The sequence below is a fragment of the Tachypleus tridentatus genome, chromosome 12 (genome assembly GCF_004210375.1).
Source record: "Tachypleus tridentatus isolate NWPU-2018 chromosome 12, ASM421037v1, whole genome shotgun sequence".
In the NCBI taxonomy this organism is placed as follows: domain Eukaryota; kingdom Metazoa; phylum Arthropoda; class Merostomata; order Xiphosura; family Limulidae; genus Tachypleus; species Tachypleus tridentatus.
The window spans coordinates 127,503,264-127,517,525 of record NC_134836.1 but is presented as its reverse complement, the minus strand read 5'-3'; the positions used below and the strand labels follow the sequence as shown (position 1 = coordinate 127,517,525).

Below are 14,262 nucleotides of genomic sequence, written 5' to 3'. Positions count from 1 at the left end.
CTTTTCTTAATATTGGTTATAATATTTAATATTTCTAGTTCGAGCCCGGCATGGCCAAGCGTGTTGAGGCGTGCGAGTCGTAATCCGAGCGTCGCGGGTTCGCATCCCCGTCGCGCCACACATGCTCGCCCTTTCAGCTGTGCGGGCGTTATAATGTGACGGTAAATCTCCTTGTTCGTTGGTAAAGGAGTAGCCAGAGAGTTGGCGGTGAGTGGTGATGGCGAGCTGCCTTCCCTCTAGTCTTACACTGCTAAATTAGGGACGGCTAGCACAGATAGCCCTCGAGTAGCTTTGTGCGAAATTCACAAACACACATCTATTTTGATTATATTTTAAGCTGAAATTGGTTCGTTAGTTGAAAATATTTTGTTAACAGCAAAGCGCTACAGCTGATGAAATAATGAATTTTGAATTTTTTGAAATAAGGTTTTTGACCCTATTGCTTTAGGGCAAATTTTCATAATAGGCTGTCTATACTTTGTTCACCACATGGAATCGAACCCTGGACATTTAAGTAAGAATGTTTTTGACGCTATTGCTTTAGGGAAAAGCTTCATAATAGGCTGTCTGTACTCTGTTCACCACGGGGAGTTGAGCCCTGGACTTCAACGTACACCGTGAACTAAACGCTGACCCACCGAGACACGAGTGATAACGTTAGTAAACTATATTTCATTAGCAATAATCTTCACTGGATTTATTTTTATTTTTTCGTTTTCATTCAAAGACGTATATTTCTATTGCTGGAAGCTAACGTTAATGTAACACGTGATTTAGAAAAATTAATAATTCACACAATTCGAATTTCCAACAACTGTATACTACCAATAACAATGTCCAGTAGGTAAGAGATCTTTCAGAATTTTCCTTTTGTTTTGATTAACAATCCTATATATATATATATATATATAGTGTTATATTTCTGTATAGTTTCTGTTTTTTTTACCAGTTAAAAGATAATTTTATTCACCAGGAGTTCTAATTTCAATATTTCATACACAAATTTATTTTGACAATAATTTATTTTTAATTTTGTCTTACCAATTTCAGATGTGGTAGTTAATATTTTTGTGTTTAATATATAATATCGAGATTTTCACTGACTGATATAATTTTCTCGAACAAAGCTAACGCTTGAAACCAGGTTTCAATACTTATTGTGCGTACAGCACAGATAGCCACCTGTGTAGCTTTATGCGTAAGAGCAAACAAACATCGAGTAACTTTGTTTGTAGTGAGGCACAAAATTACATATTGGGTTTTCTGTTATCTCCCCATCACGGGGATAGAACCCTGGTTTCAAGCGTTGTAAGTCCGCAGACACACCGTTGTGTCATTGGAGAGCAAGTCACGGGGATAGAAACCTGATTCCAAGTGAGACAGTAAACCTACAACGCTAAAGTATAGGGCTCGATTCCCCGTGGTGAACGCAACAAATAATCCAATTAGGAACGTTATGAGAATGGCTATCAATTTCCTCTATGTGATTAGATTAATCCAAGAACTGACTACAGTCAAGGTTGACTCAAAATTAGAGACGGCTATTGGAAGTGGCTCCTGTGTACCCTGGAAACAAAACAAACAACCTGTTCTTAACACAGAAGATTTTCGAGTCGCGGTGACAACAGCTTATGTGAAGCTGCGACCGCTCGTGTTATATCTGCACATGCTTGGTTATCTTGTTTAATTTTACAAGCAAATATGTTATTTAGTTTAAACAAGTGTATTCTAATGGCTAATAACATAGACCTGCGAATTTAAAGTCCATAAAAGTTGTTTTGGTTTTAATAATAGATTTTCCATAATTCAACTCCGCAGAGTTCAAAATAATATTTTTTTCTATCACATAAGGATTTTTTTTTTTTTACAAATCGGGAAGAAAAATCTCTTACTTAAACCAAATTATTATTTCGTTTATCACAAGGAACATTTTCTATTAATATAATTGATATGTTAAGTTCTGGAACGATCGATAAGAGTTTTACGTCATGATTGGTCTGGAGAAATCTGTGGCAAGTGGGTGTCAGTATTTTAAGCATAACAAAAAGTGTCTCAATTTCAATGAATTTGATTCTCTCATGTAAAAGTACGTATGACGTTTTATGAAATATCTGTACGTGATGGAGAGAAATGGATATTGTTTTCGGATTCAGCGAACAGGAATTATCGTAGAACATGTAAAAGTTTCAAAACATAAAAGTTTGTTTGTTTTGAATTTCGCACAAAGCTACTCGAGGGCTATCTGCGCTAGCCGTCCCTAATTTAGCAGTGTAAGACTAAAGCGAAGGCAACTAGTCATCACCACCCACCGCCAACTCTTAGGCTACTCTTTTACCAACAAACAGTAGGTTTGACCGTCACATTATAACACCCCCACGGCTGTACGGGCGAGCATGTGTGGCGCGACGGGGATGCAAACCCGTGACGCTCGGATTACGAGTCGCACGCCTTAACACGCTTGGTCATGCCGGGTCCTAACAGTAAAAGCACGACAGGTTTGTGTAATCTGTGTTTGTGGTGTAATTTTTAATTAAGCATTAACTTTCGGTCGTTTGTCGCGATAAAATTATCCAATTCTTATCTTTCTTGTATTTGTAGATTTTACGTTTAGCATTTCCGCTAAAGATGTTGACAAAATTAAATAATGCCATGAATAATCGTTAGCTTGCAAACGTAACAAAATCCACATTTAACCGTAACAGGAAGTGACGAAGTGTTTTCACGCGCAACTGGTCATATTTCCGATGGCTTGTGTACCAACTCTTCATAAATTATAATCATTATTGTAATAACAATGAATTATGACGTGTAATTTCAATCTATGTGGTTAAATAATGTAGCTTAGGATGGTGCTCGTTTGACTTACAGTTTCATATAAAAGCTGTATCATTATAACTTTACAAACGTTAATATTTAACGTAGATGTTTTAACATCATATGGGCGAGTGTCGGGCCTTCAATTTTCGTCGTTTCGCTAAATTTGATATATTAAACTGTTTATTTATTTTAGCAAAGTTGAAGAGATTTCCACAGTTATTCACTAGACACGTGTGTCAGACTCCGCCAAATTCATATAAAAACAAAAGGAAAACAGGCTTTCCAGTAAAAGTTTCTGATAATTTGTTTATTCCACTGTGCATGTCACATCAAGTGTTAAACAGTTGTTCCGCTTTATAATACTCTTTGTTTGTTTTCGGATTTCGTGCAAAGCTACACGAGGGCTATCTCCGCCCACCGTTCCTAATTTATTAGTGTAAACCTAGAGGTTTACCAACGAATAATGGGGCTGGCCGAAACATTATAACGGTCCCCACTGCTGAAAGGGTGAGACGGAGATTCGAACCCGAGATGCAGGTCTGCCCTAATCACCTACTCATGCGAGGTCTAGCTGCGTTTGAAAATGGCATCCTTTATTAAAAATATGCAGCGCATTTTATGTTAATACGTTTTACTTTACGGCTTCAAAATTTTATGGTTATGCTATAATTAAACAGAGATTGGAATTTGTTGTTTTTAAAGCAGTCCTTCCTCATGGTTTTGTTTATTCATTCAGCTTTATGTGGATATAATTATATAATTTGACATATATATATATATATAAACCCCAAAACACGGAAATAACAATATATATCACCTAGATATAACAATTTTTAAACCACTTGAAAACTCTGCACAGGTAGTAAAGTGTAACTTCTCATAAAATATAACGTTTGACACATATTTTAAGTGGTTTTATATATTCAACGGAACCTTCCACACTTTATACTGCCCTTTTCATTTTTTTTTTTTTTTTTGGTAGTTGGATGATGTGAGCTTAATGGATAAAAATGTTCCTCTACTTTCTTTCTTTTTCTCACGGCTTGAGTAAAGATAAATTTGGTTTATATTGCTATGACCATAGTCCACCTTGCTTCGAAGAACACTTTTAGTTCCACCTAAAATAAAGGGATTTTAATGGTCTTTCACAGTTACGGACACAAAAGGTTTGATTTTTGGAATTTCGCGCAAAGCTACTCGAGGGCTAGCTGCACTAGCCGTCCCTAATTTAGCAGTGTAAGACTAGAGGGAAGGCAGCTAGTCATCACCACCAACCGCCAACTCTTGGGCTACTCTTTTACCAACGAATAGTGGGATTGACCGTGACATTATAACGCCCCTACGGCTGAAAGGGCGAGTATGTTTTGTGCGACGGGGATTCGAATCCGCGACTATCAGATTATGAGTCGAACATCTTGACCTACCTGGCCATGCCAAGCCCGTCACAGAAGGCTGGTCCAGTATTTCTTATAAAGATCACACAGGACTGCTGATACAATTCTTTGTTTGTTTGTTTTACTCTTCCTAATTTGTTCATTCCACTATGTATCTTTGCAGTTATCTATAAATCATACAAGAAAAAAGACTTTAAGTTCACTTAAAACGGATAGCCACTATAGACTATGACTGTGGTGGCATAGTTGTCTCGACGAACACTAGAGGGCTGGTTGACAAACAATTTATTTTATTTGGAAAATTTTCTATTTTCCTTTGTTTTTCATGAACTAGTAAGATATTATTGTGGTTTCATTTTTATTTTGAGTGAGATTAATATATGTTATGAAAAATATTTAGCACGTAATGATAAGTCTGTTCTTGATTAACTTGAAACATATGGAATTAATAGTTAGATTGTAAATAGCATAACTGACCCATGCGAAGCCCGGCATGACCAGGTGGTTAAGGCACTCGACTCGTTATCTGAGAGTCCCGGGTTCGAATCCCTGTCACAACAAACATGTTCGCCCTTTCAGCCGTGGGGGCGTTATAATGCGACGGTCAACCCCATTATTCGTTGGTAAAAGAGTAACCCAAATGTTGACGGTGGGTGGTGACGACTAGCTACCTTCCCTCTAGTCTCACACTGCTAAATTAGGGACGGCTAGCACAGATAGCCCTCGAGTAGCTTTGCGCGAAATTCAAAACAAACCAAACTGACCCATGCTGTTATTTATGGTAACTAAGAAGATTTATAATTGAAAAATAAATACAAAATTGTGAACCGTGACTAAACAATGTCATTAATCTGGAAACATACTGAAAAAAAAATGTCTCCTTTCCTTAACCGATGAATTACAATTCAATAAATTCGATAATCTAAGTGTTATTGAAAGAACTGGAAACTTTACTTCGTGACGATAACTATTTCTAAAACGCTTGGGTTATTCGATGCTTATAAAGAAAGATGAATCCTCCAATTATAGTTTTTAACCATTTTTTTTATTCGTTCAGAGTCGTCAAGTTCTCAACTTACCGTATTTCTGTATGTTATTATAAACTTTGAACATGCGCATTCACCCCAAACAGTTTGGCTGGTAGTTTCTGCTGCACGCGCATTTCGAACTATAATGAACATTCTTGCTACGTGACATGGGCTTAAGTTTTATCTTTGATTTCATTAATTAGTTCGCCTTTAAGAAAAATTTAGAATTTAATTAATTCAAAGTAATGACACAAGGTTCTAAAGTACGGTACGCTGTGCTAAAGTATGTGTCTTTAGTATTTGGCACAGAGAAGAAATGGGCTTACTTTTGGTTAATTTGTTCTATCAGTTTCTATAGGAACGGAGAATACCTATTGTTTTATTAAATCCCACAGTGAGACAGCGATAAGTTTACAGGTTCATGGGCCTATAATCCGGGATTCGATTCCCCGCGGTGGACGTAGTAGATAGCCCAACGTGGATATGTTGTGAAGCTAATAAGCCTTATGAATTTCCCTCGCCTACGGAAGTGGGAGGTAGACTAGGGTCTATGTGTGTCTGTCTGTCTGTCTGTTTGTGTTTCCATGCGAAAATCTCGAAAATTAAGAGACTGACATACACGAAAAGATGGTAAGTCGGTATGGAACAGTCCTCCTCGATCTCGGTCTGGATCCATCACGTATCTGGATTCTTGATCACTTTCAATCATTTTTTTATAATGTGGAAATAGGGAATGTTTATGGTTTTAGGTTAATAACACTGTAAATTGGGATTCGATTTGAACCATATTTTAAGGTAAACTTAAACCTGAGACTCCACATCACAGTCCAATGAATGATCCGGATCATTGTGGATTTGAGAAGATTTCGAGAGTTTCTGAAGATGAAATTTCACGTTATCTAATATAAACCACGCATCATCAAAAAGGAGCAGGGTGGACTAGGGTATGTAATCTTGTAATTTTTAAAGCCAGATTACAAACAAGAAGTCGACTTAACACTTTAGGAATCGATATTGATAAACGGGTATGTCTGAAATTGTTTATAGTTAACCACAAAGCTGTACAAAAGGAATATTTCCGCTCTATCCACCACAGGTATCGAAACCCGGTTTCTAGTGCTGTAAGTCCGCATATTTAAAACTTAAATATCTAAAGATGAATGAGTTTGTTTGTTTTGGATTTCGCGCAAAGCTACACGAGGACTATGTACGCTAGCCGTCCCTAATTTAGCAGTGTAAGAAAAAAGGGAAGACAGCTAGTCACCATCACTCACTGCCAACTCTTGGGCTATTCTTTTATCAACGAATATCGGGACTGACCTTCATATTATAACGCCCCCACAGCTGTAAGGGCGAGCATTTTTGGTGTTACGGGGATTCAAATCCGCGACCCTCAGATTACGAGTTGAGTGCCTTAACCACCTGGCCATACAGGGCAAAGATGAATGAGAGGCCACCCAGGTCATCACGATTTTTAAAACCTCGTGAACAAGAACAGTATTAGACCAATCACCGTCATTATATGTTGACCATAAATATAACCCTCAATTTAATGGTTATTTACTAATCATGTACATAACAAGGCTTAGCTGGTTGACTCAGGGAATCGGAACAGATATCACAATGTTTTAACTAAAACACTCACGAGTTGTTGATAATTATTAAACCCTTTTGATTGGTCCTTATTACATCTGGAAATACAGGATTTATTAATAAATATTATAGTTTTTATTGGCTCTTACGTGAGCAGAAATTAAACAAGCCTTTGATAAAAATTAAAGTGTTTTGATTGGTCCAAGCAGTAGGATAACCTGGAAGAGTCTCTGATAACTATTAATAAATTTTTTTTTCATTGGCTCTTGCAGGAGCAGGAACTAGAGAAATAACTTAATATCGTCTTTTGATTGGTTTTCATAGCACCAGGAACAAAAAGGACCATTGATAAAGTGTTTTGATTGGCTCTCATGAGAGTCAGGAGCAGATATATTAACTGAACTGATGATGAGAATTCCAAGATAAATCTCATGAAGGTTGACGCATTAGAACGAAATAAAAAACAGCTAACATTACTCGGTGTGAGGATAAAAAACAGCTAACATCTCTCGGTGAGAGGATAAAAACAGCTAACATTACTCGGTGTGAGGATAAAAACAGCTAACATTACTCGGTGTGAGGATAAAAAACAGCTAACATCTCTCGGTGTGAGGATAAAAAACAGCTGACATTACTCGGTGTGAGGATAAAAAACAGCTAACATTACTCGGTGTGAGGATAAAAGCAGCACTCGGTGTGAGGATAAAAAACAGCTAACATTACTCGGTGTGAGGATAAAAAACAGCTAACATTACTCAATGTAAGCATAAAAACAGCTAACATTACTCGGTGTGAGAATAAAAAACAGCTAAAATTACTCGGTATGAGGATAAAAACGGCTAACATTACGCGGTGTGAGGATAAAAGCAGCACTCGGTGTGAGGATAAAAAACAGCTAACATTACTCGGTGTGAGGATAAAAACAGCTAACATTACTCGGTGTAAGGATAAAAACAGCTAACATTACTCGGTGTGAGAATAAAAAACAGCTAACATTACTCGGTGTGAGAATAAAAACAGCTAACATTACTCGGTGTGAGGATAAAAACAGCTAACATTACTCGGTGTGAGGATAAAAAACAGCTAACATTACTCGGTGTGAGGATAAAAACAGCTAACATTACTCGGGGTAAGGATAAAAAACAGCTAACATTACTCGGTGTGAGGACAAAAGACAGCTAACATTACTCGGTGTGAGGATAAAAACAGCTAACATCTCTCGGTGTGAAAATAAAAAAACAGCTAACATTACTCGGTGTGAGGATAAAAGCAGCACTCGGTGTGAGGATAAAAAACAGCTAACATTACTCGGTGTGAGGATAAAAAACAGCTAACATTACTCGGTGTGAGCATAAAAACAGCTAACATTACTCGGTGTGAGGATAAAAACAGCTAACATTACTCGGTGTGAGGATAAAAACAGCTAACATTACTCGGTGTGAGGATAAAAAAACAGCTAACATTACTCGGTGTGAGGATAAAAAACAGCTAACATTACTCGGTGTGAGGATAAAAAACAGCTAACATTACTCGGTGTGAGGATAAAAAACAGCTAACATTACTCGGTGTGAGGATAAAAAACAGCTAACATTACTCGGTGTGTGATAAAACAGCTAACATTACTCGGTGTGAGAATAAAAAACAGCTAACATTACTCGGTGTCAGAATAAAAACAGCTAACATTACTCGGTGTGAGGATAAAACAGCTAACATTACTCGGTGTGAGGATAAAAACAGCTAACATTACTCGGGATAAGGATAAAAACAGCTAACATTACTCGGTGTGAGGATAAAAAACAGCTAACATCTCTCGGTGTGAAAATAAAAAAACAGCTAACATTACTCGGTGTGAGGATAAAAACAGTTAACATTACTCGGTGTGAGGATAAAAAACAGCTAACATTACTCGGTGTGAGGATAAAAGCAGCACTCGGTGTGAGGATAAAAAACAGCTAACATTACTCAATGTAAGCATAAAAACAGCTAACATTACTCGGTGTGAGAATAAAAAACAGCTAAAATTACTCGGTATGAGGATAAAAACGGCTAACATTACGCGGTGTGAGGATAAAAAACAGCTAACATTACTCGGTGTGAGGATAAAAGCAGCACTCGGTGTGAGGATAAAAAACAGCTAACATTACTCGGTGTGAGGATAAAAACAGCTAACATTACTCGGTGTAAGGATAAAAACAGCTAACATTACTCGGTGTGAGAATAAAAAACAGCTAACATTACTCGGTGTGAGAATAAAAACAGCTAACATTACTCGGTGTGAGGATAAAAAACAGCTAACATTACTCGGTGTGAGGATAAAAACAGCTAACATTACTCGGGGTAAGGATAAAAAACAGCTAACATTACTCGGTGTGAGGACAAAAGACAGCTAACATTACTCTGTGTGAGGATAAAAAACCGCTAACATCTCTCGGTGTGAAAATAAAAAACAGCTAACATTACTCGGTGTCAGAATAAAAAACAGCTAACATTACTCGGTGTCAGAATAAAAACAGCTAACATTACTCGATGTAAGGATAAATGCAGCTAACATTACTCGGTGTGAGGATAAAAAACAGCTAACATTACTCGGTGTGAGGATAAATGCAGCTAACATTACTCGGTGTGAAGATAAAAAACAGGTAACATTACTCTTTGTGAGGATAAAAAACAGCTAACATCTCTCGGTGTGAGGATTAATTTCATCTTACATGTTTTAGTCCAACATTTATGGAGGTTTCTAACACTGACCATATTTTGGCCGTATTTATTTATCTTGTTCTTTCAACAAAGTGCAGAGTTTACTGGCCAACATTTTTTCTATATTAATTCTGAAAGCGTCTTAATCATTGAACGATACCACCAATACCATTAACTTATTTTTCACGAATATCAGAAGTTAAATATCTTCAATCGATGAATTCTGGTTCGTGTATTTTGAATTTCGCGCGAAGCTACACGAGGGTTATCTGCGCCAGCCGCCCTTAATTTAGCAGTGTAATAAGACTAGAGAGAAGGCAGCTAGTCATTACCACCAACTACCAACTATTGGGCTACTCTTTTATAAATAAATAGTGAGTTGACCGACACATTATAATGCCCCCACGGCTGAAAGGGCGAGCATGTTTGGTGTGACGGGGATTCGAGCCCGCGACCCTCAGATTACGTGTCGAGTGCTCGAAAATTAGGCTTAAGTGATCGTATACGCTACAACAAACCAAATCCAGTTAACATACTTTCATTCGCCCTTTTTAATATTAAAACACTGTTACTTGTTTGAGCTATTTAGAATGGAATGTTTAAAAACTTAAGCTATTCCTGTGATATTTCAACACATTTCTTAACAAAAACTAAAAACAAAAAGACATTTTTTTTCCATTCGGTAAGTTAAACAGATAATAACACATGGTATGTCGTCAATAACATTTGTTTTCGAAATAAATCTTTAATTTAAACAAATTGGATAGAACTTCAAATATTGACCCTGCCCTCACCCATTGTGAGACAGCGATGAATTTATGGACTTACAAAGTATCGGATTTGATTCCCAGTGGTGTCCACTGGGGGTGTGACTTTGTTGTAAAACAAACGTAACATCGACCATCCTTCAATCAATTGAAGTAAAACGTTAGTTACGTGTGTGGTTCTTACACAATTCTTTACTCACCGAGAGTAACACAGGCAGTCTAATCAATGTGTACGTCCGTTAAATTATGTGAAATGTTATCTATTTTTTTCAAATAATTATGGTAATATAGATTCAGTGGTGTGTAGGAAGTCCCTACAAACACCATATAGGCTAAATACATAAGACCACATCGTCTTTTTTTTGGTATGTCCGTATACGGTTATTGTCTCAAAGGCATTTGGTTGGTTTGTTTTTTATCCTATAACAAAGCCACATCTGACTATCCGATATGTTCAGCAAGGGGATTGGTTTGTTTTGAATTTCGCGCAAAGCTACTCGAGGGCTATCTGCGCTAGCCGTCCCTAATTTAACAGTGTTAGACTAGAGGGAAGGCAGCTAGTCATCAACATCAAATACCAACTCTTAGGCTACTCTTTTACCAATGAATAGTGGGATTGACCGTCATATTATAATGCCCCCACAGCTGTCAGGAAGAACATGTTTGGTGCGACAGGGATTCGAACCCGCGACCCTCAGATTACAAGACGAGTGCCTTAACCACCTGGCCTCACCGAGAGGAATCGAACCCCTGATTTTAGTCTTATAAATCCGATTATTTATCGCTGTCCCTCAGGGGAACACGACATCTGGGAAATTCAGGTCTAAACTGAACCTTACAGCTTGGTGAGTGTTTTTGGATCAACCGATTTACAAGTGATTCATAAATGTTTATTAAACTTTATTGTTAAACAGTTTACAGAGGATCTAAATATATTTATCGATGTAAGTGTGTTAGTGATTAGATTAAACATTTTGCAAGTTTATTTTAGTTTTATGTTTATTTTACAGTTGTATTGTTTGTTTTACAGTTTTATTATGTTTATTTTAGTTTTATTATGTTTATTTTAATTTTATTATGTTTGTTTTAGTTTTATGTTTATTTTACAGTTGTATTATGTTTGTTTTAGTTTTATTATGTTTATTTTAGTTATATTATGTTTGTTTTGGTTTTATGTTTATTTTACAGTTTTATTGTTTGTTTCACAGTTTTATTATGTTTTTTTTACAGTTTTATTGTTTGTTTCACAGTTTTATGTTTATTTTATTAAGTTCACGAATGATCTCATCGTATTCTTATATTTTTATTATATAAAACAGTTTACAGATGAATAAATTGTAATTTAACGTATTCATTTACAAACAGTAATATCTGAAATTTTCTTTTGTAGGGTTAAAAATAAACAGAGACAACTCTGTTGGACAAACAAGCGCTGACAAACTGTATTCAGGAAACAATCTCGAAGAAAATGCGTATCTTCTTACACTCATTAACATGACAAACTGGACAACAGATCACCAGTGCTGTTGGTATTATGCTAACTATTCCAACAATGGAACCTCAATTCTCAATTCTTCTGCAGATCAACAAATTCTCTGGGCTATCTTCGTTTCCACTCTCCTGTCAGTTTTAGTTTTAGCCACTCTTCTTGGAAACGTTTTGGTTATTACTGCCATTCTAATGGAAAAAAATCTTCACACTGTGGGCAACTATCTCGTGCTGTCCTTAGCTTTAACTGATTTAACGGTAGCCTGTCTGGTAATGCCGCTAGCTGTCGTATACGAGGTTAAACAAGAATGGACATTTGGTATCCTTTTGTGTGACATATGGACATCTTGTGATGTTTTATGTTGTACGGCTTCCATACTCCACTTACTGGCCATAGCCGTTGATCGTTACTGGGCTGTGACGAATGTGGATTATATTCACAAAAGAAGCGTCCGCCATATTGCAATCATGATTGTACTCGTTTGGACCGTTTCTGGTATTGTGTCACTCGGTCCCGTTCTAGGTTGGAAGGATCCTGGGTACGAAGAACGTATAAGAACTTACAAAATATGTCTGGTAAGTCAAGACGTAGGTTACCAGATATTTGCTACACTTGCTTCCTTCTACATTCCACTAATACTAGTCCTGTTTCTCTATTGGCGTATATTCCAAGAAGCTCGGAAGAGGATTCGAAGAAAGAGTGGTTATCGTTCTTTCCAGAGGTCTTCTTTTCCACCACCAGTTTCTTCTGTGACAGAAATGACAACATTCATGATGCACTCGTCAAGCAACCCGAGCTTTGAGACGGTAACGACATCTAGAAATGGATATAAAATAACTCATAAAAATTCCTTGGTGATTCACAATCGTGAGCACAAAAAACAAACGAAGTGTCCAAAACACTCAATAGCAGAGTCCACTAGAGAAAGAAGGGCAGCCAAGACACTGGCAATCATTACAGGGGTCTTCGTCATGTGCTGGTTACCATTTTTCGTTACAGTACTTATTCTGCCACTTTGCAATGGTTGTAATATCCCTGTGTATTGCTTTAGTCTTTTTGTTTGGCTTGGGTATTCCAACTCCATGTTAAACCCTATCATCTACACCGTGTTTAGCCCTGATTTCAGGTCTGCCTTTAGACGCATGGTATTTAATTCAAACAAATGATCCAGATTCCGTTGTTGTATTTTTTCCTGATCTTCACTTTGTAGATTAATCTCAATTTTATATATTTATTGAAAATACAGATGTTAAAGAACTCGCTTTGTGTACATTCCACATTGTATATAAAATTATTAAATCAATCTTCCTGTTTATCAGCTGATATTTCAAAGATTTTATAAAATATTCTGAATAATCAATCGATTGCATTCATTTAGGAGAAGCTACTGATAAAAGAAAAAACGGTTTAAATCAAACCAATTTAATATTAGGTGATTTTAGTCGGCAACATCGTGAAGAATTAAAATGATCACTCTGGTTAAAGAAGTAGAACCAACTGATAAAAATCAAATTGAAATCTATCTAAATATAGCATGGGGCATTCTTCCCCCGAATAATAGCCATAGACGTGGCATAGAGTATGAAAAGTGCTGGAAGGTATTCTAGGGGATTTTTCTCCATTAAGTCATCAGAACTGTATGTAACTTATGTGAAGAGATGTAATCAGAGGACTCTGGACGACACTGGATTTTTTTCGTTCATCTAACAGATTCTTTACAGAAATCTAAGGATTGCAGTGACCTTGAAAGATGCTTGAAGGTTCCACTACGTCCTTCAAACAATGCATTCACAATTGAAGCGCGGTTGTAAAAAGGACTGTGATTTTAGAAGTAACTATTGCCAACAAGATATCCTTGAATCATTGCTGGAAATAATTAATCAGAAATTATTTTCAGGTAAGCTACGACATTTTCTCTGCCTTTTAAAGGAACCAAGGGGTTCAGAGTATTGCAGAGGAACATAGCTCAAACCATAAGTGGATAGCTCGTATCACACAAGAGAAGTTGAACTATTCTTGTAGATTTTCTCAAAACCATGATCCAGTTATTAGTACAATATCTGTTATCTTTCCACTATTTAAGGCATTTTTTCTCATTGGTAACTGGATCTAGAAGCTTATACAATAGTTTTCCATTACAACGTTCTCTGTAAGATACGACTTGAGATTGGTGTTCATTAAACTTATGCTAGTTAGTGTCTACTACTTGATGACAATTCTAATTTACCATCCTATCTTTTCTCCTCTTTCTGTCACTATATATTAGCAACCACAATTCCCCCTACGAGCGAGCTTCTTAGCCATCTTTGGCCATTGCTAACAAACCCAAATGACTGATAACTTGGAGCTACCAATTAACCAATTAATGAAACTGTTTTGACTACTGTGGTACTTTCTAGATGTGAACCCACCACGATGTCTCTAAAGAGCCCTCGTTCTATATTTTTGTTTTTTTCACATCTGTTCAACTTACTTTT

General features: G+C 36.8%; 1 protein-coding gene across 1 annotated transcript in view; it reads left to right on the top strand.

The window, feature by feature from the left end:
* Positions 1-13,099, top strand: part of LOC143234653 (5-hydroxytryptamine receptor-like) — a 34,679-nt gene extending 21,580 nt beyond the window's left edge. The window contains exon 2 of the mRNA XM_076472168.1: positions 11,687-13,099. Within this exon, the coding sequence (XP_076328283.1) occupies positions 11,687-12,951 (1,265 nt within the window). The 3' untranslated portion in view covers positions 12,952-13,099. The remainder of the gene's footprint in view (positions 1-11,686) is intronic.
* The last annotated feature ends 1,163 nt before the right edge of the window (positions 13,100-14,262 follow it).